This window comes from Oncorhynchus keta, chromosome 13 (assembly GCF_023373465.1).
Source record: "Oncorhynchus keta strain PuntledgeMale-10-30-2019 chromosome 13, Oket_V2, whole genome shotgun sequence".
NCBI classification, from domain to species: Eukaryota; Metazoa; Chordata; class Actinopteri; order Salmoniformes; family Salmonidae; genus Oncorhynchus; species Oncorhynchus keta.
Window position 1 is genome coordinate 21,952,513 of NC_068433.1, and position 23,049 is coordinate 21,975,561.

Sequence of the window (23,049 nt, forward strand, 5' to 3'; positions counted from 1 at the left end):
AGAGACCTTATAGATAATTGTATGTGTAGGGTAGAGAGATGAGGTAGTCATTCAAAAATCATGTTAAACACTATTATTGCATACAGAGTGATTCCATGCAACTTGCATTAACCAAGGGGTTGAATACTTATCGACTCAAGACATTTCAGCTTTTCATTTTTAACTATTTTCTGAAAACATAATTCCACTTTCAGATTCTGGGCTATTGTGTGTAGGACAGTGAACAAACAAAATCGCAATTTAATTAATTTTAAATTCAGGCTGCAACACAACAACATGTGGAAAAAGTCAAGGGGTGTGAATACTTTCTGAAGATACTGTATCTACTATGTCTTCCACTTTCCTATTAATCTCTCCCTCCCTCCCACCTCTCTCATAACACTCATTCTCTCTACGAGAGTGAGAGTTAGTCCTCCTTTCTCTCTCCATGAAAGGTTTCTCTCTTTCTAATCATATGGATTACAGCAGATAATAGGTCAGCCTGCCGTTTCTCTCTTTCGCTACCCCTTCTCTTTCTTCCCCTCCCCTCTTTCTTTCTCAAGACACTCAGCGTGGCGCTGGGGAGACTGCTAGATTAATTAAAGTTGTTAGAGTAAGAGACAGAGGGAGGGAGAGAGCGAAAGAGAGAGATAGAGATGGGTGGGGGGAGATGGGGAGATAGGCGGCTTTGCTGAATCAATCCCAACAAGTCAATACACAATAAATAAACGAGGAGAACAACAACCAGGAAGGCACGGAGGAGAGGGAGGATGGGGTGATGGATGGAAGGCATGGAGGAGAGAGAGGATGGGGTGATGGATGGAAGGCATGGAGGAGAGGGAGGATGGGGTGATGGATGGAAGGCATGGAGGAGAGAGAGGATGGGGTGATGGATGGAAGGCATGGAGGAGAGAGGAGGAGAGATGGAGGAAGGCATGGGGGTGATGGATGATGGATGGAAGGCATGGAGGAGAGAGAGGATGGGGTGGATGGATGGAAGGCATGGAGGAGAGAGAGAGGATGGGGTGAGGATGGAAGGCATGGAGGAGGCATGGAGAGGAGAGGGGTGATGGATGGAAGGCATGGAGGAGAGAGAGGAAGGGGTGATGGATGGAAGGCATGGAGGAGAGAGAGAAGGAATGGATGGAAGGAAATGGATGGAAGGAAGGCATGGTTGGAAGGAGCATGGAGGATGGGGTGATGGATGGAAGGCATGGAGGAGAGAGAGGAAGGGGAAATGGATGGAAGGAAGGCATGGAGGAGAGAGAGGAAGGGGTGATGGATGGAAGGCATGGAGGAGAGAGAGGAAGGGGAAATGGATGGAAGGAAGGCATGGAGGAGAGAGAGGAAGGGGTGATGGATGGAAGGCATGGAGGAGAGAGAGGAAGGGGAAATGGATGGAAGGAAGGCATGGAGGAGAGAGAGGAAGGGGTGATGGATGGAAGGCATGGAGGAGAGAGAGGAAGGGGAAATGGGTGGAAGGAAGGCATGGAGGAGAGAGAGGAAGGGGTGATGGATGGAAGGCATGGAGGAGAGAGAGGAAGGGGAATGGATGGATGGAAGGAAGGCATGGAGGAGAGAGAGGAAGGGGAGATGGTTGGAAGGAAGGCATGGAGGAGAGAGAGGAAGGGGAGATGGATGGAAGGAAGGCATGGAGGAGAGAGAGGAAGGGGTGATGGATGGAAGGCATGGAGGAGAGAGGAAGGGGAATGGATGGAAGGCATGGATGGAGAGGGAGGAAGGGGTGATGGATGGATGGAGGAGAGGGAGGAAGGGGGATGGATGGAGGAAGGGGATGGAAGGAAGGCATGGAGGAGAGAGAGGAAGGGGAGATGGAAGGAAGGCATGGAGGAGAGAGATGGGAAGGAAGGAAATGGATGGAAGGCATGGAGGAGAGGGGAATGATGGAGGAAGGGGTGATGGATGGAAGGCATGGAGGAGAGAGAGGAAGGGGTGATGGATGGAAGAAATGCATGGAAGGAGAGAGAAGAAGGGGTGATGGATGGAAGGCATGGAGGAGAGAGAGGAAGGAGTGATGGATGGAAGGCATGGAGGAGAGGGAGGAAGGGGTAATGGATGGAAGGCATGGAGGAGAGAGGAGGAAGGGGTGATGGATGATGGATGGAAGGCATGGAGGAGAGGAGGAAGAGTGATGGATGGAAGGCATGGATGGAAGGGGTGATGGATGGAAGGCATGGAGGGAGGAAGGGGTAATGGATGGAAGGCATGGAGGAGAGGGAGGAAGGGGTGATGGATGGAAGGCATGGAGGAGAGGGAGGAAGGGGTAATGGATGGAAGGCATGGAGGAGAGGAGAGGAAGGGGTGATGGATGGAAGGCATGGAGGAGAGAGAGGAAGGGGTAATGGATGGAAGGCATGGAGGAGAGAGAGGAAGGGGTGATGGATGGAAGGCATGGAGGAGAGAGAGGAAGGGGTGATGGATGGAAGGCATGGAGGAGAGAGAGGAAGGGGTAATGGATGGAAGGCATGGAGGAGAGAGAGGAAGGGGTGATGGATGGAAGGCATGGAGGAGAGAGAGGAAGGGGTAATGGATGGAAGGCATGGAGGAGAGGGAGGAAGGGGTAATGGATGGAAGGCATGGAGGAGAGGGAGGGTGGGGAGATGGATGGAAGGTATGAAGGAGAGGGAGGGTGGGGAGATGGATGGAAGGTATGAAGGAGAGGGAGGAAGGGGTAATGGATGGAAGGATGAAGGAGAGGGAGGATGGGGAGATGGATGGAAGGTATGAAGGAGAGGGAGGGTGGGGAGATGGATGGAAGGTATGAAGGAGAGAGGGAGGGAGATGGATGGAAGGATGAAGGAAGGGAGGATGGGGATGGATGGGATGAAGGAGAGGGAGGATGGGGAGATGGATGGAAGGTATGAAGGAGAGGGAGGATGGGGAGATGGATGGAAGGCATGGAGGAGAGGGAGGATGGGGAGATGGATGGAAGGTATGAAGGAGAGGGAGGATGGGGAGATGGATGGAAGGATGAAGGAGAGGGAGGATGGGGAGATGGATGGAAGGTATGAAGGAGAGGGAGGATGGGGAGATGGATGGAAGGCATGGAGGAGAGAAAGGAAGGTGAGATGGATGGAAGGCATGGAGGAGAGTGAGGAAGGGGAGATGGATGGAAGGCATGAAGGAGAGGGAGGATGGGGAAATGGATGGAAGGTATGGAGGAGAGGGAGGATGGAAGGTATGGAGGAGAGGGAGGATGGGGAGATGGATGGAAGGTATGGAGGAGAGGGAGGATGGGGAGATGGATGGAAGGTATGGAGGAGAGGGAGGATGGAAGGCATGAAGGAGAGGGAGGATGGGGAGATGGATGGAAGGTATGGAGGAGAGAAAGGAAGGGGAGATGGATGGAAGGCATGGAGGAGAGAAAGGAAGGGGAGATGGATGGAAGGCATGGAGGAGAGAGAGGAAGGGGAGATGGATGGAAGGCATGAAGGAGAGGGAGGATGGGGAAATGGATGGATGGTATGGATGAGAGGGAGGATGGGGAGATGGATGGAAGGTATGGAGGAGAGGGCATCAGTGGTCTTTCTGGAGATGTTGTGCTGTATTGAGCCGAGAACGAGAGGATCAGCTGTCTGTGTCATGGAGAGAGTTCAACACATGGACAGGAAGTAGATGGACAGGAAGTAGAGGGACTACAAGTAGAAGAAATACAGGAAGTATTGCTCATTCTCAACTTCCGGTTTGGGATGACGGGTGAGAGAGACCTAATACTCGTACTTGCGTCCTAAATAGTAGAACGTTTGAGTATGTGAAAAAAATGTAGTTTAATAGTATGTGACATTTTGAAGATTGAGTATACTTTAAAAGCCTGGATGTCATACTCATTTTGGCTTTGACAACAGCTGATCAGTTAGAAATGGGGACATACTAGCGAAATCAATGAATAGCGGGAAACAAAGTATTCTCAATATGTGAAAATAAAACGGGTTATAGTATGTGAATTTTCTTAAATCAAGGATGGTTTAAATGCCAGGATGTTATAGTCATTTAGGCTCTTCATCTCGTAGAATCCGATGCACACTTTCCCACAGTGCATTGGAAAGTATTTTGAAAAGTGTTCCTTCAAGTAGCCAAACAACAAAGAGCTTTTAAATGCTGTACAGCAAAACGCGGTGGTGTTCAAAAACCATCTTTTGATTTCTGAACAGAAGTCTCCCCCCACCCCCTTTTTTGTCATTGAAAAGTGCTTATTTTGAAAAGTGCACGCTAAACCATCTTTTGATTTCTGAACGTGTCGGCACCGGGGATTCGGGATGTGGCTGCATTATTGATGACGTGTTAATCGGGCCTTTTGATTTGAACACGTCAATTGTTTTCGTTTTGTAGGCGGCTACATATATAATTATTACATGTATGGATCCGGCCTTTAGCAGTCATTCTGATCTCGTTTCCAATGATCAGTGCTAGATGGGCGATATGGGCTACGGTAAAGGTCTAATAGTCTCCCTATAACCAGCTTGAGTAGGATTATAACTCCATTCCTATTCTATTCAGAGTTTAGAGAAATTAATCAAATTGGAAATGATCTATTGATCAGGTGCATGTCTGTTGAATTTGGAAAGATCCACCTGAACTAGGCCCCGCCCCACCTACTCAGCCAGTCAGTTTTTACTAAACGGCATGTGCTAAATGGTAGGTAGTGTAAGTATGAAGTACGCTAGTATGGGTATTCAGACAGTCACTCATTGTTAAGGGCTTGGGTGTTCGACAGGTTATTGAAGTATAGTGTCATACTCTTTTTATGTTCAAAGCCTGAGTGCACCCCTATCGGGCTGTCACTCATCTCTCATCGCCATGGCAATGCTGCTGTAAGAGATTAGAGTTGCCTGGATGGCTGGTGACAAGCTTCTGCTCCCTCCACCATCACTCACCAATCAGATCAGAGACAGATCAACAGGATGAGGATAAGGGTCACGAGAGGTCAAATACTATAGAGACCACAAGCCATACCCATACCTCTCTTTTTAGGATATATAATACAAAATATATATACATTATTTTCTCAATTTCTCTCTGTCCATCCATCTACTCTCCCTCTCTCTCCCCACCTACTCACACAACCTTTAAACTCTATCTACCTGCCTCTGTCTGTCTGTCAAACATTTTGTATGCATTTAACCTGACTCTATTCCTTTAGTGCTGTTGTTTCCCTATCTAGTTCTCTCATTCAATCCCCTATTCGTGTCTTTCATTCTCCCTCCTGCGAAGCTAATATCTCTTATTCTACTCTCATGCATCTGTATTGTTCTAAATCCTCATTTCTCAGTACCTCTTCTTTTTCTTCACTCTTTTCTCTCTGTCTCCTAGACTCTCTCTCTCTCTCTCTCTCTCTCTCTCTCTCTCTCTCTCTCTCTCTCTCTCTCTCTCTTTCGCTCTCTCTGTCTCCCTGACTCGCTCTCTTTCCCTCTCTCTCACACAATAGTTCCTTGATTTCACCTTCTCCATATTCCTCTCCCGCTCATCAAATCAAATCAAATGTATTTATAAAGCCCTTCTTACATCAGCTGATATCTCAAAGTGCTGTACAGAAACCCAGCCTAAAACCCCAAACAGCAAGCAATGTAGGTGTAGAAGCACGGTGGCTAGGAAAAACTCCCTAGAAAGGCCAAAACCTAGGAAGAAACCTAGAGAGGAACCAGGCTGAGGGGTGGCCAGTCGTCTTAAGGCTGTGACGGGTGGAGATTATAACAGAACATGACCAAGATGTTCAAATGTTCAGAAATGACCAGCATGGTCAAATAATAATAATCACAGTAGTTGTTGAGGGTGCAACAAGTCAGCACCTCAGGAGTAAATGTCAGTTGGCTTTTATAGCCTATCATTAAGAGTATCTCTACCGCTCCTGCTGCCTCTAGAGAGTTGAAAACAGCAGGTCTGGGACAGGTAGCAAGTCCGGTAAACTGGTCAGAGTTCCATAGCCACAGGCAGAACAGTTGAAACTGGAGCAGCAGCACGGCCAGGTGGACTGGAGACAGCAAGGAGTCATCATGCCAGTTAGTCCTGAGGCATGGTCCTCTCATCCTCTCTCAATTCAATTTAAATTTAAGGGCTTTATTGGCGTGGGAAACATATGTTAACATTGCCAAAGCAAGTGAAGTAGATCATAAACAAAAGTGAAATAAACAATAAACATTAACAGTTAACATTACACTCACAAAGTTCCAAAAGAATAAAGACATTCCAAATGTCATCTCCCTCTTGCTCTCTCTGTGTGTGTGTGTGTGTGTGTGTGTGTGTGTGTGTGTGTGTGTGTGTGTGTGTGTGTGTGTGTGTGTGTGTGTGTGTGTGTGTGTGTGTGTGTGTGTGTGTGTGTGTGTGTGTGTGTGTGTGTGTGTGTGTGTGTGTGTGTGTGTGTGTGTGTGTGTGTGTGTTATTGAGTTGCTGAAACTGAAAAGACGATGTCAGCCTAGACCAATCCTGAAGCTGAGAGAGATGAATAAATGTTTTTCGCAGCAGGAATTGGAGGGGATAAATGTTCAGGGAATCAAGTTAACTGGTCTTTCTGGATTTCTGATGGAATTTCCATTCCTCCCACTCCCCCTGTCCCTCCGGATGGATGGAGATCTCCAAAGCAGGCCAAATCCATTGACACCACCCTTTCAAACCAAATATCTCACTTTCTTGTCTTCCTCTGCAACTCTCTGGTTCTCTGTTTTTCTCTGTCTCAGCCACCCTCTTGTAAACTTATCTCGCAGCCTCTCACCCTCCCTTCCTCTCTCGTTCTCACCCTCTCTCTCTTTCACCCTCTCTCCCCACCCTCCCTTCCTCTCTCTTTCTCACCCTCTCTCTCTTTCACCCTCTCTTTCTTTCATCCTCTCTCTCACCCTCCCTATCTCATCATTTCATTTTCCAGTCTGTTTGTTCTTCCTGCCTTTTTGTGTAGGACGGGAGAGTCCCTCCTCTCTTGCTACATCCTCCCCCACTCCTCTCCTCCTCTCTCCCCCTGTCTCCCCTTCCTCCGCCATGTCCGTCAGGTGGGAGGTCTGGCTCTCTTACACACACATTCATGTCACCGTGACAATCCACTGGTCAGTCCAGCTGGACAGAGAAGAGGTGTCCAAACTCTGGATCCCCCTTCTCTCCTTCTCTCTCTCCATCCCTCCCTCCTCCCCCTTTCCCTCATTACCCCATTACATAACCATCTGAAAGAGAGAGAGAGAGGTGGGGGGGGTAGAGAAAAAGCCAGTCTCTTGTACCTCCCACCAGAGGGGGGAGACACAGTGATTGAATGGCCATCAGTGGCTCACCAGCTGCTTCTTTGGCAGCGCATTCCCTCCTCTCTCTCTATCCTCTTTCCCTCATCTCTCATCCCTCCCCTCTCTCCCTATTCTCTGTCTTCCCCTCTGTTCCTCTGCTCACTTCCCTCCCTCCCTCCCTTGCTTCCCCCTTTCTCTTTCCCTCCCTTCCTCCATCCCTTCAAAGGTCCAGACCTCTAAAGTCATAGAGGAAGAAAATAAGCATTTTCCCCCGAGATGAGAGCAGAGGGGTTGAATCAAGACATAGGTGATGGGGGTGGATGTATACCCCCATCCCCCCTTTTCCCTCCTGGCTGTGTGCTGGTTCCCGTGGCCCCACCCGTCGTGGCTGTAAGGGGGCCTTGGGGGAAAGTTCCCATGGCTGAAGCCGGGGGCTGGATCTATGTGCCCAGGGTGGGGGATGGGTCTATGTGCCCAGGACTGGGGCCTTGCGTCTGGGGTCTGTCAGGGGGCCGGGGCTGGAAGTTCCCAGGGCAGAGGCTGAAGGCTGAGGGGGCCACAGGGGTCATCCTGACAGGCCAACGTTAGTAAAATGAGCAATTAACTGACAGGGAGGTGCAGCCGCAGTGTGTAATACCCCTGGCCAGGGACCAAACAGCCAGGGGCCTCCGCCAACAACAGCCTCTCTACTTAATTGTCAGAGCGAGGGAGGGAGGGAGGGATGCATCCCATCCCAGTGTCCTTTGACAACTTCCAACGGTCAAATGGACTTTGAGGGAGTTTCTCTATGTTTGTGTGTGTGTGTGTGTGTGTGTTCGTTGAACGTTATTTTACGTCTAGATCTTGTCTTATTTAAACAGGGGGTCACATTGAGATGAAGAATCTCTTTACAGAGAGAGAGCCCTGTACACATGACAATAAAAACATAAACAACATACAGTCGTGGCCAAAAGTTTTGAGAATGACACAAATATACATTTTCACAAAGTTTGCTGCTTCAGTGTCTTTAGATATTTTGTCAGATGTTACTATGGAATACTGAGGTATAATCGCAAGCATTTCATAAGTGTCAACGGCTTTTATTGACAATTACATTGAGTTGATGCAAAGAGTCAATATTTGCAGTGTTGACCCTTCTTTTTCAAGACCTCTGCAATCTGCCCTGGCATGCTGTCAATTAACTTCTGGGCCACATCCTGACTGATGTCAGCCCATTCTTGCATAATCAATGCTTGGAGTTTGTCAGAATTTGTGGATTTGTGTTTGTCCACCCTCCTCTTGAGGATTGACCACAAGTTCTCAATGGGATTAAGGTCTGGGGAGTTTCCTGGCCATGGACCCAAAATATCGATGTTTTGTTCCCCAAGCCACTTAGTTATGAGTTTTGCCTCATGGCAAGGTGCTCCATCATGCTGGAAAAGGCATTGTTCGTCAATAAACTGTTCCTGGATGGTTGGGAGAAGTTGCTCTCACAGGATGTGTTGGTACCATTCTTTATTCATGGCTGTGTTCTTAGGTAAAATTGTGAGTGAGCCCACTCCCTTGGCTGAGAAGCAACCCAACACATGAATGGTCTCAGGATGCTTTACTGTTGGCATGACACAGGACTGATGGTAGCGCTCAACTTGTCTTCTCCGGACAAGCTTTTTTCCGGATGCCCCAAAAAAATCGGAAAGGGGATTCATCATCGAAAACTACTTTACCCCAGTCCTCAGCAGTCCAATCCCTTTTGCAGAATATCAGTCTGTCCCTGATGTTTTTCCTGGAGAGAAGTGGCTTCTTTGCTGCCCTTCGTGACAACAGGCCATCCTCCAAATGTCTTCGCCTCACTGTGCATGCAGATGCACTCACACCTTCCTGCTGCCATTCCTGAGCAATCTCTGTACTGGTGGTGCCCCGATCCCGCAGCTGAATCAACTTTAGGAGACGGTCCTGGCGCTTGCTGGACTTTCTTGGGCGCCCTGAAGCCTTCTTCACAACAATTGAACCGCTCTCCTTGAAGTTCTTGATGATCCGATAAATGGTTAATTTAGGTGCAATCTTACTGGCAGCAATAGCAATATTCTTGCCTGTGAAGCCCTTTTTGTGAAAAGCAATGATGACGGCATGTGTTTCCTTGCAGGTAACCATGGTTGACAGAGGAACAACAATGATTCCAAGCACCACCCTCCTTTTGAAGCTTCCAGTCTGTTATTCGAACTCAATCAGCATGACAGAGTGATCTCCAGCCTTGTCCTTGTGAACACTCACACCTGTGTTAACGAGAGAATCACTGGCATGATGTCAGCTGATCCTTTTGTGGCAGGGCTGAAATGCAGTGGAAATGTTTTTTGTGGATTCAGTTCAATTTCATGGCAAAGGGTGACTTTGCAATGAATTGCAATTCATCTGATCACTCTTCATAACATTCTGGAGTATATGCAAATTGCCATCATAAAAACTGAGGCAGCAGACTTAATATTTGTGTCATTCTCAAAACGTTTGGCCACGACTGTACACATGTGTATAAAACAATACAATTCAGCACAACAACAAAAATCACATTCAACTACATAGAGGTCCTCAATCAATAATGGAAATGCCTGAGTGACACCAGCACATCTAACTGCAGCGAACTCTGCAGATTGTTCCACAAATTAGGGGCAAAAAATACAAAACACAGATTTTCCCAAATCTGTGGAGACTGGAGGTATCTCTAGTGTTATCCTGTGAACAGGTTTGGTAACTCATGATTGTATCTTGAATGATGTTACATATAGAGGGAGTTTCTGTCAGATTGCTTTGTAAATAAATCAAAGAGAATGCAGCTTTCTTCTTCCAGACAGAGAGGTCCAGCCCACATTTTTGTGGGATTTTAGGACTCAATTATGAGCCCTAAAATTGTCCCCTGTGATAAAGCATATTGCTGAATGGCGTGTGTGTGTGTGTGTGTGTGTGTGTGTGTGTGTGTGTGTGTGTGTGTGTGTGTGTGTGTGTGTGTGTGTGTGTGTGTGTGTGTGTGTGTGTGTGTGTGTGTGTGTGTGTGTGTGTGTGTGTGTGTGTGTGTGTGTGTGTGTGTGTGTGTGTGTGTGTGTGAGTGAAAGCAGCGTGTGTTTGTCCTGTTAGCAAGAGAGAGCAGGGGAAGCCTGGGTAGGCCTGGTCCATCAGAACACTCCAGACTCTGTGACTGTGTCCATAATGGAAACCTATTCCCTACATAGTATACTATGCAATATGGAACCTGGTCAAAAGTAGTGTACTACATGGGGAATATGGTGCAATTTGGGAGGCAGCTTGTCTCTGTAGAACTCAGATATGAATCTGACTGTTTCCTCCTTAATTATTTATCTCCATTTGCTGCCGATTTGGCCCTTTACTGACTGGCCTCAGCACACTCTGCAGTGGGGTGTGTAATTACACACATATACACACACATGGACACACACGCATGCAAACACACACACGCATGGACATGTACACAGGCAGACACACACACACACATCCGGGCATGCACGTAAACACACACTTTTTTCATAGGAGAGGTCAGGGAACAGGTTGGGGGTCCCACCCTGGGGCTGATGGCAGAGAGAAAGAGAGGGGGAGAAGGAGAGAGGCTGAGGAGGCTACGCTGTAAGTGAGACAAAAAGCTAGGCAGGTCCATCAGCCACTCAGAACCACAGTTGTGGTGTATGAGAGGAACCTCTGCTCCCTCCACAGGGAGGCCTGCCATTCTGTTCTGGCCTACAGTAAATACAAAATGAGATATTCCAGACCTTGATCATAGACGCTCAAACAGATACACAAACAGAGACGCATGCACACACACACACACACACACACACACATACGCACACGCAAAACACTAATCTATCCCATTCAATATTCTGTGAGGTGGGGTAGATGATTATGCCGTTGTGATGTCAATCACTCAACAATTCTACCGTGCTGTGGGAATGAATAAATAATCTGCTTTGAATGAAAAGTGAACGATTTATGAGTCCTGTACTGGGCTGTACATGCCAGATCTCACTCCATCCGCCTCTTTCTCTCTCTCCCTCTCTCTTTTTATCGCTCTTCACCTCTCTCTCTCTCTCTCTACACCTCTTTCCTCTCGCTCTTCACCCTTCCCTGCCTCCCTCTCCCATCCTGCACTTCGCCTCTTCCTCTCCCCTAAGCCTGTTCCCCTTACAGAAAGCTCACAGTAACAGTAAGCCTGATGTAAGGATTGATAGAGTTATAGTTGTTATGAAATATACCGTAACTCACACTCAAAAACACTTCACAGTTGTCCTCTAATCTCTGAACAAACTTTAATACCCCAACCGGGACCTGTTATGTTATGCAGTGATTTACTGTGCTTACAGTTTCTATACTGTACCTACCTAAAAAAGTGTCCACACTGGCTAAAGTGTGAGAGCCCTGTACACATCTACAATATATTTAAGATTCACAGACTGTTATGCAATAACTTGTGTACAATAACTGTCTGAGAAGCTAAAGATTCTCACTGTGCCTATACAGACTTTTAAATTTCAATACAAACTGTGGACAGACAGACAGACAGACAGACAGACAGACAGACAGACAGACAGACAGACAGACAGACATGTGTGAGACTTACAGAAGGACAGCAGGGTTAGAGAGACAGACAGACAGACAGACAGACAGACAGACAGACAGACAGACAGACAGGCAGGCAGGCAGGCAGACAGACAGGTGTGAGACTTACAGAAGGACAGCAGGGTTATAGAGACAGACAGACAGAAAGACAGACAGACAGACAGACATATGTGTGAGACTTACAGAAGGACAGCAGGGTTAGACAGACAGACAGACAGACAGACAGACAGACAGACAGACAGACAGACAGACAGACAGACAGACATGTGTGAGACTTACAGAAGGACAGCAGGGTTAGAGAGACAGACAGACAGACAGACAGACAGACAGACAGACAGACAGACAGACATGTGTGAGACTTACAGAAGGACAGCAGGGTTAGAGAGACAGACAGACAGACAGACAGACAGACAGACAGACAGACAGACAGACAGACAGACAGACAGACAGACAGACAGACAGACAGACAGACAGGTGTGAGACTTACAAAGGACAGCAGGGTTATAGAGACAGACAGACAGGCAGGTGTGAGACAGATAGACAGACAGACAGACAGACAGACAGACAGACAGACAGACAGACAGACAGACAGACAGACAGACAGGTGTGAGACTTACAGGAGGACAGCAGGGTTATAGAGACAGACAGACAGACAGGTGTGAGACAGATCGACAGACTTACAGAAGGACAGCAGGGTTATAGAGACAGACAGACAGACAGATAGACAGACTTACAGAAGGAGCTGCTTTCGTCCTTTGTGCCGTCCATGGTGCCATCCGGAAGCATCTGGAGGTAGAAGCCATGCCGGTTGTAGAGTCTCGTGACAATGCCTTTCAGTTGGGGCTCTGCAGGGGGACAGGACAGGGTTAATTTGTGTTCTCATATTGCATGATAGTCAGTGATGTTTGCACTCAAACTCAGCATTTGGGAACAAACAACAGTAAAGGAAGATTCTACACTCTAATGTATTTTCTCCCAAATATATTACAATGTGATTTACACTGAAAGGCAGCATCTGTGTCCACAGTGGCCTTCTCTATTAAATTATTTTGTATTGTTTACCCTTTATTTAACTAGGCAAGTCAGTTAAGAACAAATTCTTATTTACAATGACGGACTATTGATGGGACCTTGGCGCCTGCTTAAAAAAGGGTCCGCGTCTATGATGAGGGCAGGTAGGGTGTGTGTGCCTGCCTACTGCCTAGCACGGAGAATGCTTTGTTAAAGATGAATAGCATGTGAGGCTGTGCTGCTCTGTTCGCGATAAGGCAGAAGAGTGAGAGAGAGAGATAGGAGGAGCGCTAAAGACAAAAACACAAACAAGAAAAACTCGACTGAGCTACTAAAAGTTTAATGACACGGGACCACGTCTTCCATCTACTGTGACGCTCCGTTTGGTTGTTTACAGAGTATGTTCTGAGGCAGAAAAATTGTTTGTAGAGTTAACTGGGATTTGTATCTCCAGATGAACAGAGTTTACCTGCTACATTTGCAGGCTCTTATTGTGTAGTAGCTTCTGGTTGACAGCAAGCGTGCTAGCTAATGCTACGGGACAACAGCAGTCGTTTACCCTTCCCCATAACCATGGCTGTAACTACATATGAGGACACAGGTCTGGGCCTTTTCTGAGAAGTAAAAATGAACCAGTCAAAAGATTGGACACGCCTACAAGGGGTTTTCTATATTTTTTATATTCTACATTATAGAATAATAGTGAAGACATCAACAATAAAAAGAACACAATCATGTAGTAACCAAAAAAGTGTTAAACAAATCCAAATCTATTTTATATTTGAGATTCTTCAAAGTAGCCACCCATTGCCTTGATGACAACTTTGCACACTCTTGGCATTCTCTCAACCAGCTTCACCTGGAATGCTTTTCCAACAATCTTGAAGGAGTTCACACATATGCTGAGCACTTGCTGGCTGCTTTTCCTTCAATCTGCTGTCCAACTCATTCCAAACCGTCTCAATTGGGTTGAAGTCGGGTGATTGTGGAGGCCAGGTCAACTGATGCAGAAATCCATCACTCTCCTTCTAGGTCAAATAGCCCTTCATAGCCTGGAGGTGTGTTCGGTCATTGTCCTGTTAAAAAATAAATGATAGTCCCAATAAGCCCAAACCAGGTGGGATGGCATATCGCTGCAGAATGCTGTGGTAGCCATGCTGGCTAAGTGTGTCTTGAATTCTAAATAAATCACTGACAGGGTCACCAGCAAGCATCCCGGTGGGAACTACGCATGCAGAGATCATCCGTTCACCGACTCTGTGTCTCATGAAGACACAGCAGTTGGAACCAAACATCTCAAATTCGGACTCATCAGATCAAAAGACAGATTTCCGGTCTAATGTCCATTGTTTGTGTTTCTTGACCCAAGCAAGTCTCTTCTTATTATTGGTGTCCTTTAGTACTGGTTTCTTTGCAGCAATTCGATCATAAAGGCCTTATTCACGATGTCTCCTCTGAACAGTTGATGTTGAGATGTGTCTGTTACTTGAACTCCATGAAGCATTTACTTGGGCTGCAATTTCTGAGGCTAGTAACTCTAATGAACTTATTCTCTGCAGCAGAAGTAACTCTGGGTCTTCCTTTCCTGTGGCGGTCCTCATGAGAGCCTGTTTCATCATAGCGCTAGATGGTTTTTGCGACTGCACTCGAAACTTTTATGAAATTATCCGTATTAACTGACCTTCGTGTCTTAAAGTAATGATAGACTGTCATTTGTCTTTGCTTATTTGAGCTGTTCTTGCAATAATATGGACTTGGTCTTTTACCAAAAAGGGCTATCTTCTGTATACCACCCCTACCTTGTCACAACCCAACTGATTGGCTCAAACGCATTAAGAAGGAAAGAAATTCCACAAATGAACTTTTAACAAGGCACACCTGTTCATTGAAATGCATTTCAGGTAACTACCTCATGAAGCTGGTTGAGAGAATGTCAGTACTGTATATTTTGTACTCAATAAAGAAAATCAACTATGGTCATAGTTGGGGCACCACGGAAAATCTTCAGACTATAAAGTTATACTTTTCCGAATATAACTCTTCAGATATTTTAATATTTGATCAATTAGTCTTCTATTAATGAATTATTCTTTACCTCACGCCAATCTCATTCTAAACATTGTAAATTGTTGGGTTCTGCACGAACCCAGCCTAAACTATGAATCATCCATACACCAATTGGCTTAATAATTTATTTACTAAGTAACAGAAATGCACAAACTCACAGACATGCATAAACAAACAAATATTGGTTACTAACAATGATCGGGAAGATCCCCTAGTGGGCTAAAGAGATATAACGGCTTGTTGCACAAAGGGAAGGGGGTGTGGAAGAGAAAGAGCGGGAAAGACAAAATGGATCACTACACACAGTGGATAATTGTATTCATTGAAATGCTAATCCTTTGCACATGAACGCTCGCTCATTCGGGAATAATTGCAATCAATATATTTACGCCATTGTGTAGTTGTTGTCTTCTCTGTTGGGAATCGTTGGTCAGTTCATCAGAGAGTCTCTGGCTACTCATGGTGGCGACTCCTGATAGTATCCGTTGTAATGGAACCGTCAGGCGTCCATTGTTCTTAGAATAAATGTTTCAGCTGTTGTCGTTATTCGCTTCCGAGATTTGCATAATTTCTAGCTAGTAATTAGTATCTAAGATTATTCTACTCTCATTCTTTAGGGATCGATAGTCTGAGTTTATTTCCAGCTGTGTAGCCAATGATCCACGTGGTATGGTTAGGAATTCAACAACCATTGCAACCTTAGCTTACACTGAGGTTTTTGTGGTCTTAACTATTCGCAAACACAGCTCACGCTGTGGGTTTGCTTAGTCTTACGAGGATTTTCTCAGGAGGGGCTTTTATTCGTAACAGTAGAAGAGGGCGGTTCCATGATGCCAGATCATGTCTGTGCTCACGGGGGCGTGGCCGCTGACTAGTTACATTTTTACAGGGAATACAATTCTCTCAAAATTAAAGGTTAACATCGCATACATCATTTCACAAATAGTTTCATCTTTACTCATTCATTTTATACAATAATTAGATGAAAACACCATAATTGAGAAATGTATACATTCAGAGATATAGTTGTGTGTGTTTCCTGTACTTCGTGAGGTCACCAAGTGAAACACACTCAACATAACTTAAGTGTCCACGGACCATTCTCACAAGTGGACATAGTTTCATTTTACCATTTGGGGGATTTAGGAGTTTGGCCACGTGAAATCCTTTGAGGCTGTAATTGCTGCCAAAAGTGCTTCAACAAAGTACTGAGTAAAGGGTCTGAATACTTACGTGAATGTGATATTTCAGTTTTACATTTTTTTTAAATTTGCAACAAATTCCAAAAACCTGTTTTTGCTTTGTCATTATGGGGAATTGTGTGTAGATTGAAGAGGAGAAGAAAAAAAAACAATTTCATCCATTTAGGCTGTAATGTAACAAAATGTCTGAATACTTTCCGAATGCACTGTATCTATGTAGAGTTGAGCATTTTATGCAATTCATCATTACAACTGACTGAAGAGTTGCTGATGCTACTTGTCAGGGTGAATCACTTCTCATATTCCCCCTTTTCAGGGGTATAACATCACAATTGCATATCTAATAGGCTATGTGTTTGTAGATTGACTGAATAAACCTACAGCAGCCAAGGTGATAATGGTTAGGGTCATTTTTGCTTGTTGATTTCTGTTCTCCATACAACATTTTTAAGTGTTTTAATTGTACCGAAATGCAGTAAACTTATTCCGGACCTCACTAAAACTCAAACCCTGGTTACAGCCCTTCCTACAACAGAGAAAATCTTTCCCATAAGACCTCAAAAGAGCAGGGAAGTAATATGTAACATCGTGTGTAGCTTCCTGTTGACGGCTCGCGTGCTAGCTAATGCTATGGGACAGCTGTGCTATTTAGAGAGAATCCTCCCCTTTCAACCTCCAAAGAGCAAGGAAATACACCTGGAATTATGTAGCCTGTTGAGAGCTACTGTAGCGTGCTAGCTAATGCTACAGGACAGCAGCAGTTGTTGTTTTCTGCCTCCACACAACAGAATCCTACAATTTAGAGCTCAAATGAGCAGGGAACTACTGCATGCCATGAAGTGTGTTGTATCTTATGTAGCATCCTAGCTAGCTAACACTGTGCTATACACTGAGTGTACAACACATTAAGTACAGCTGACAAGGTGAATCCAGGTGAAAGCTATGATCCCTTATTGATGTCACTTAAATCCACTTGAGTCAGTGTAGATGAAGGGGAAGAGACAAGTTAAAGAATTATTTTTAAGCCTTGAGACAATTGAGACATGGAATGGATTGTGTGTGCCATTCAGAGGGTGAATGTTCTAACTGGTATAGGCCTATTTCTATTTTGCCCTGTTTATCAAAAGTTTTGGAAAAACTTCTCAATAATCAACTGACTGGCTTTCTTGATGTGGTATGCAATCTGATTTCCACTCAGGTTATAGATGTGTCACTGTAAAGGTCCTCAATGATGTCACCATTTCCCTTGATTCTAAGCAATGTTCTGCTGCTATTTTTATTGACATGGCCAAAGCTTTTGATACGGTAGACCATTCCATTCTAGTGGGCCGGCTAAGGAGTATTGATGTCTCTGAGGGGTCTTTGGCCTGGTTCGCTAACTACCTCTCAAAGAGTGCATTGTATAAAGTCAGAACATCTGCTGTCTCATCCACTGCCTGTCACCAAGGGTGTACCCCAAGACTCGAACATAGGCCCCATGCTCTTCTCAATTTACATCAACTCTCATCCATTTATATGCAGATGGTACAGTCTTATACTCAGCGGGCCCCTCCCCGGATTTTGTGTTTCAATGCTCTACAACAAAGCTTTCTTAGTGTCCAACAAGCTTTCTCTGCCCTTAACCTTGTTCTGAACACCTCCAAAACAAAGGTCATGTGGTTTGGTAAGAAGAATGCTCCTCTTCCCACAAGTGTTATTACTACCTCTGAGGGTTTAGAGCTTGAGGTAGTGCCTTCATACAAGTATTTGGGAGTATGGCTAGACGGTACACTGTCCTTCTCTCAGCACATTTCAAAGCTGTTGGCTAAAGTTAAATCTAGACTTTGGTTTCCTCTATTGTAAATCACTCCTCTTTCACCCCAGCTGCCAAACTAACCCTGATTCAGATGACCATCCTACCCATGCTAGATTATGGAGATGTAGTTTATAGATCGTCAGGTGAGGGTGCTCTCGAGCGGCTCGATGTTCTTTACCATTCGGCCATCAGATTTGCCACCAATGCTCCTTATAGGACACATCACTGCACTCTATACTCTTCTGTAAACTGGTCATCTCCGTATACCCGTCGCAAGACCCACTGGTTGATGTTTATTTATAAAACCCTCTTAGGCCTCACTCCCCCCTATCTGAGATATCTACTTCAGCCCTCATCCTCCACATACAACACCCATTCTGCCAGTCACATTCTGGTGCGGAACTCAATATTATACACAACAGAGATAATCCTTTACTTTAGACCTCCGAAGAGCAGGGAAATACTGTACCGACAGGGAATGTCAGAATAGTTAAGCGCCGCAATCAAGATTTAAGGAACGACATTCAAATATCCATGAGGATACACTATTAGGAAAAAGGGTTCCAAAAGGGTTCGTCGGCTGTCCCCAAAGGACTAACCTTTTTGCTTCCAAGTAACAACAAAAAGATCACATGGGTGGTCAAACATCAGACAAACAGGGTCCGAGTTCGACAACTTGGTTGTAATCTGTAATCTCCATTCTGGACTGGAGTATTCTTCACTCTTCAAAAGAAATGTTGTAGTAACATCACACACGCATACACAGACACAAAAACACACACAAACACACTCACACTCCCCCTCCAGTCAAGGTTAAAAGCAGCAGTATCCGCTGTGAGTGGTGTGGAGGCGGGGGATCATGTCAATTAGACTGGGCTGTGTTCAGCAGGACGTCTGGGGGTTCTGGAGAGGGCAGGTGCGAGCCGAGGAGAGCTTCCCCCTCCTGAGTGCCTCCTGCCAGAGCTGGACAAGCTGTTAGACGGACCCTCCCTTGTTCTGTATGCTAAACACTGCAGCGGCACTATCACTCTACACCATCTCACATGCACACACAGACAGTCCCACCCAGCTCATCCCAAGCTCCAGCCATCACCGGCGTCTGATAGAGAGAGCCATCGATCCAGGGTTATGGCTCTCATGGCTGTACAGGACATTTTTACTACTCTGGTTGTGAAGCAAGAGGTAAGAAGACAAACCAAGTGGACACTAGACTTGTCAGTCCCAATATTCCCCTGTGACTCCCATCTAACTTGACCCATTCCCATTGGTTTCTTTGTCATGTCGGAGGGCTGTGTGTAGGATCTGAGACTTCTTATATGGATGTGTGTGTGCAAGTTCTGAGATGGACATATGAGTGTTGGCAGGCCTCATCCCAGAGAATGGCAGTGAGGGACACATCTTAAGGAATGGGGTTGGCAGGGGGCAGAGGGGTGAAGCAGACATGCCAAAGACTGGAGCCGTCACACACAGAGAGATGCCCACAGTGGGACCTCACTCTATTTTTTCAGTTTACATTTTAGTCATTTAGCAGACTCTGTTACCCAGAGCGACTTACAGTAGTGAGTGCATACACTTTCGTACTGGTCCCCTGTGAGAATCAAACCCACAACACTAGCATTGCAAGCTAGCATATGCTCTACCAACAGAGCCACACGGGACCTCACTGGCAATGTTTCTCCCTCTTTCTTTCTCTCTACTCTCCATCTCTTCCTTCTAGTCTCCTGTCTTTCTCTCTCTCGCTCTCTCTCTTTATCTTTCCTTCTCTCTCTCTCTCTCTCTCTCTCTCTCTCTCTCTCTCTCTCTTTCTCTCTCTCTCTTTCTCTCTCTCTCTCTGGATCATTCTCAGTAACGCCATGTACACAATCGTTCAAAGGTTTGGGGTCACTTAGAAATGTCCCTGTGTTCCATGAAAACATACATGAAATGAGTTGCAAAATGAATAGGAAGGTTATAAATAATGATTTATAATTGAAATAATAATTGTGTCCTTCACAACAGCTCAAAAGGGTTGAGATCCGGTGACTGTGTTGGCCACTCCATTATAGACAGAATACCAGCTGACTGCTTCTTGCTGCTTCCTGCTTTTTCCCTAAAAAGGGAAGAGGCAGGAGGAAGGAGGAAATTGTCTCCAATTAAGCGCCATCCACAGGGTATGGTATATAATAATAATAATATATGCCATTTAGCTGACGCTTTTATCCAAAGCGACTTACAGTCATGTGTGCATACATTCTACATATGGGTGGTCCCGGGAATCGAACCCACTACCCTGGCGTTACAAGCACCATGCTCTACCAACTGAGCCACAGAAGGACCACATGGTATGGCGTTGCAAAATGAAGTGATAGCCTTCCTTCTTCAAGATCCCTTTTACCCTGTACAAATCTCCCACTTTACCACCACCAAAGCACCCCCAGACCATCACATTGCCTCCACCATGCTTGACAGATGGCGTCAAGCACTCCTCCAGCATCTTTTAATTTTTTCTGCGTCTCATGAATGTTCTTCTTCTGTGATCCAAACAACTCAAACTTAGATTTGTCTGTCCTTTTTTCCAATCTTCCTCTGTCCAGTATCTGTGCTCTTTTGCTCATCTGAATCTTTTCTTTTTATTGGCCAGTCTGAGATATGGCTTTTTCTTTGCAACTCTGCATAGAAGACCAGCATCCTGGAGTCACATATTCACTGTTGACGTTGAGACTGGTGTTTTGTGGGTACTATTTAATGAAGCTGCCAGTTGAGGACTTGTGAGGCATCTGTTTCTCAAACTAGACACTCTAATGTACTTGTCCTGAGTTGTGCACCGGGTCCTCCCACTCCTCTTTCTATTCTGGTTAGAGACACTTTTCAGTTTCTTGGCAATTTCTAGCATGGAATAGCCTTCATTTCTCAGAACAAGAATAGACTGACGAGTTTCAGAAGAAAGGTCTTTATTTCTGGCCATTTTGAGCCTGTAATCGAACCCACAAATGCTGATGCTCCAGATACTCAATTAGTCTAAAGAAGGCCAGTTTTATTGCTTCTTTAATCAGAACAACAGTTTTCAACTGTGCTAACATAATTGCAAAAAAGGGTTTTCTAATGATCAATTAGCCTTTTAAGATTATATACTTGGATTAGCTAACACAACTTGCCATTGGAACACAGGAGTGATGGTTGCTGATAATGGGCCTCTGTACGCCTACAGTATGTAGATATTCCATAAAAAAAATCTGCCGTTTCCAGCTACAATAGTCATTTACAACATTAACAATGTCTACACTGTATTTATGATCAATTTGATGTTATTTTAATGGACATAAAATATGATTTTCTTTCAAAAACAAAAAAAATCCTAAGTGATCCCAAACTTTGAATGGTAGTGTACATCAACCAATCAGCAGGAGATACCAAGTCATTACTTTTCTCTGATGAAAGAGAGAGGGGAGAAAGAGGGAAAAAGTGAGAGAGGGTACATTTTAAAGAGGAAGCAAGGAAGTGGGAGTGAGAGGAAAGAGAGAGAGGGTGGAAAGAGATACACAATATATACAAAAGTATGTGGAGACCCCTTCAAAATAGTGGATTCGGCTATTTCAGCCACACCCGTTGCTGACAGGTGTATAAAATCGAGCCCACAGCCATGCAATCTCCATAGACAAACATTAGCAGTAGAATGGCCTTACTGAAAAGCTCAGTGACTTTCAACATGGCATCATCACAGGATGCCACCTTTCCAACAAGTCAGTTTGTCAAATTTCTGCTCTGCTAGAGCTGCCCCAGTCAACTGTCAGTGCTGTTATTGTGAAGTGAAAAAGCCTAGGAGCAACAACGGCTCCTAGGCCACACAAGCTCACAGAACGGGACCACCGAGTGCTGAAGTGCGTAAAAATCGTGTGTCCTCAGTTGCAACACTCACTACCGAGTTCCAAACTGCCACTGGAAGCAACGTCAGCACAAGAACCTTTCGTCGGGGCCTTCATGAAATGAGTTTTCATGGCTGAGCAGCCGCACACAAGCCTAAGATCACCATGCGCAATGCCAAGCGTCGGCTGACGTGGCTGAACAACAGCTCAATAGGGTTGAGATCCGGTGACTGTGCTGGCCACTCCATTATAGACAGAATACCAGCTGACTGCTTCTTGCTGCAGGAAGGAGGAAATTGGCTCCAATTAAGTGCCATCCACAGGGTATGGAGTTCCTTCTTCAAGATCCCTTTTACCCTGTACAAATCTCCCACTTTACCACCACCAAAGTGTAAAGCTGAAGTGGTGGAGCAGTTGAAACGCATTCTCTGGAGTGATGAATACGCTTCACCATCTGGCAGTCTGACAGATGGATCTGGGTTTGGCGGATGCCAGGAGAACGCTACCTGCCCGAATGCATAGTGCCAACCGTAAAGATTGGTGCAAGAGGAATAATGGTCTGGGGCTGTTTTTCATGTTTCGGGCTAAGGCCCCTTAGTTTCAGTGAAGGGAAATCGCTACAGCCTACAATGACATTCTAGGTGATGCTGCACTTCCAACTTTGTGGCAACAGTTTGGGGAAGGCCCTTTCCTGTTTCAGTATGACAATGCCTCCAGGTACAAATTGAGATCCATACAGAAATGGCTTGTTGAGATCGATGTGGAAGAACTTGACTGGCCTGCACAGAGCCCTGACCTCAACCCCTTTGAACACCTTTGGGATGAATTGGAACGCAGACTGCGAGCCAGGCCTAATCGCCCAACATCAGTGCCTGACCTCACTAATGCTTGTGGCTGAATGGAAGCAAGTCGCCGCAGCAATGTTCCAACATGTAGTGGAAAGCCTTCCCAGAAGAGTGGAGGCTGTTCTAGCAGCAAAGGGAGGAACCAACTCCATATTAATGTCCATGATTTTGGAATGAGATGTTCGACGAGCAGGTGTCGACATACTTCTGGTCATGTAGTGTATGCTCAGAGTATGAGTGCTGAATCTAGGATCAGTTTAGCCTTTTAAGACAAAGATAAAGAGAGAAGGAAGAGGAAGAGAAGGAAGTGTGAGAGAGAGAAACAAAAGGAAGAGAGCGAGAGTAGAGAGTAAGAAGGAGAGATAAGGAGGGAGGGGTCTGTGGGAATAGAGTGGCTGCAGTGTAACACGGAATGACACTGTTATTTCATTAGGAGAGATTCACACTAAATAAAAGAGGAGGGCTCGTCACGCCCAACGTCAATAAAGC

The 23,049-nt window shown here is 45.5% G+C and overlaps 1 protein-coding gene across 1 annotated transcript in view; it reads right to left on the reverse strand.

Moving 5' to 3' along the window:
* Window positions 1-23,049, reverse strand: part of LOC118392050 (fibroblast growth factor 11) — a 115,537-nt gene that overhangs the window by 43,992 nt on the left and 48,496 nt on the right. The window contains exon 3 of the mRNA XM_035783672.2: window positions 12,533-12,643. Coding sequence (XP_035639565.1) covers window positions 12,533-12,643 — 111 coding nt within the window. The remainder of the gene's footprint in view (window positions 1-12,532; window positions 12,644-23,049) is intronic.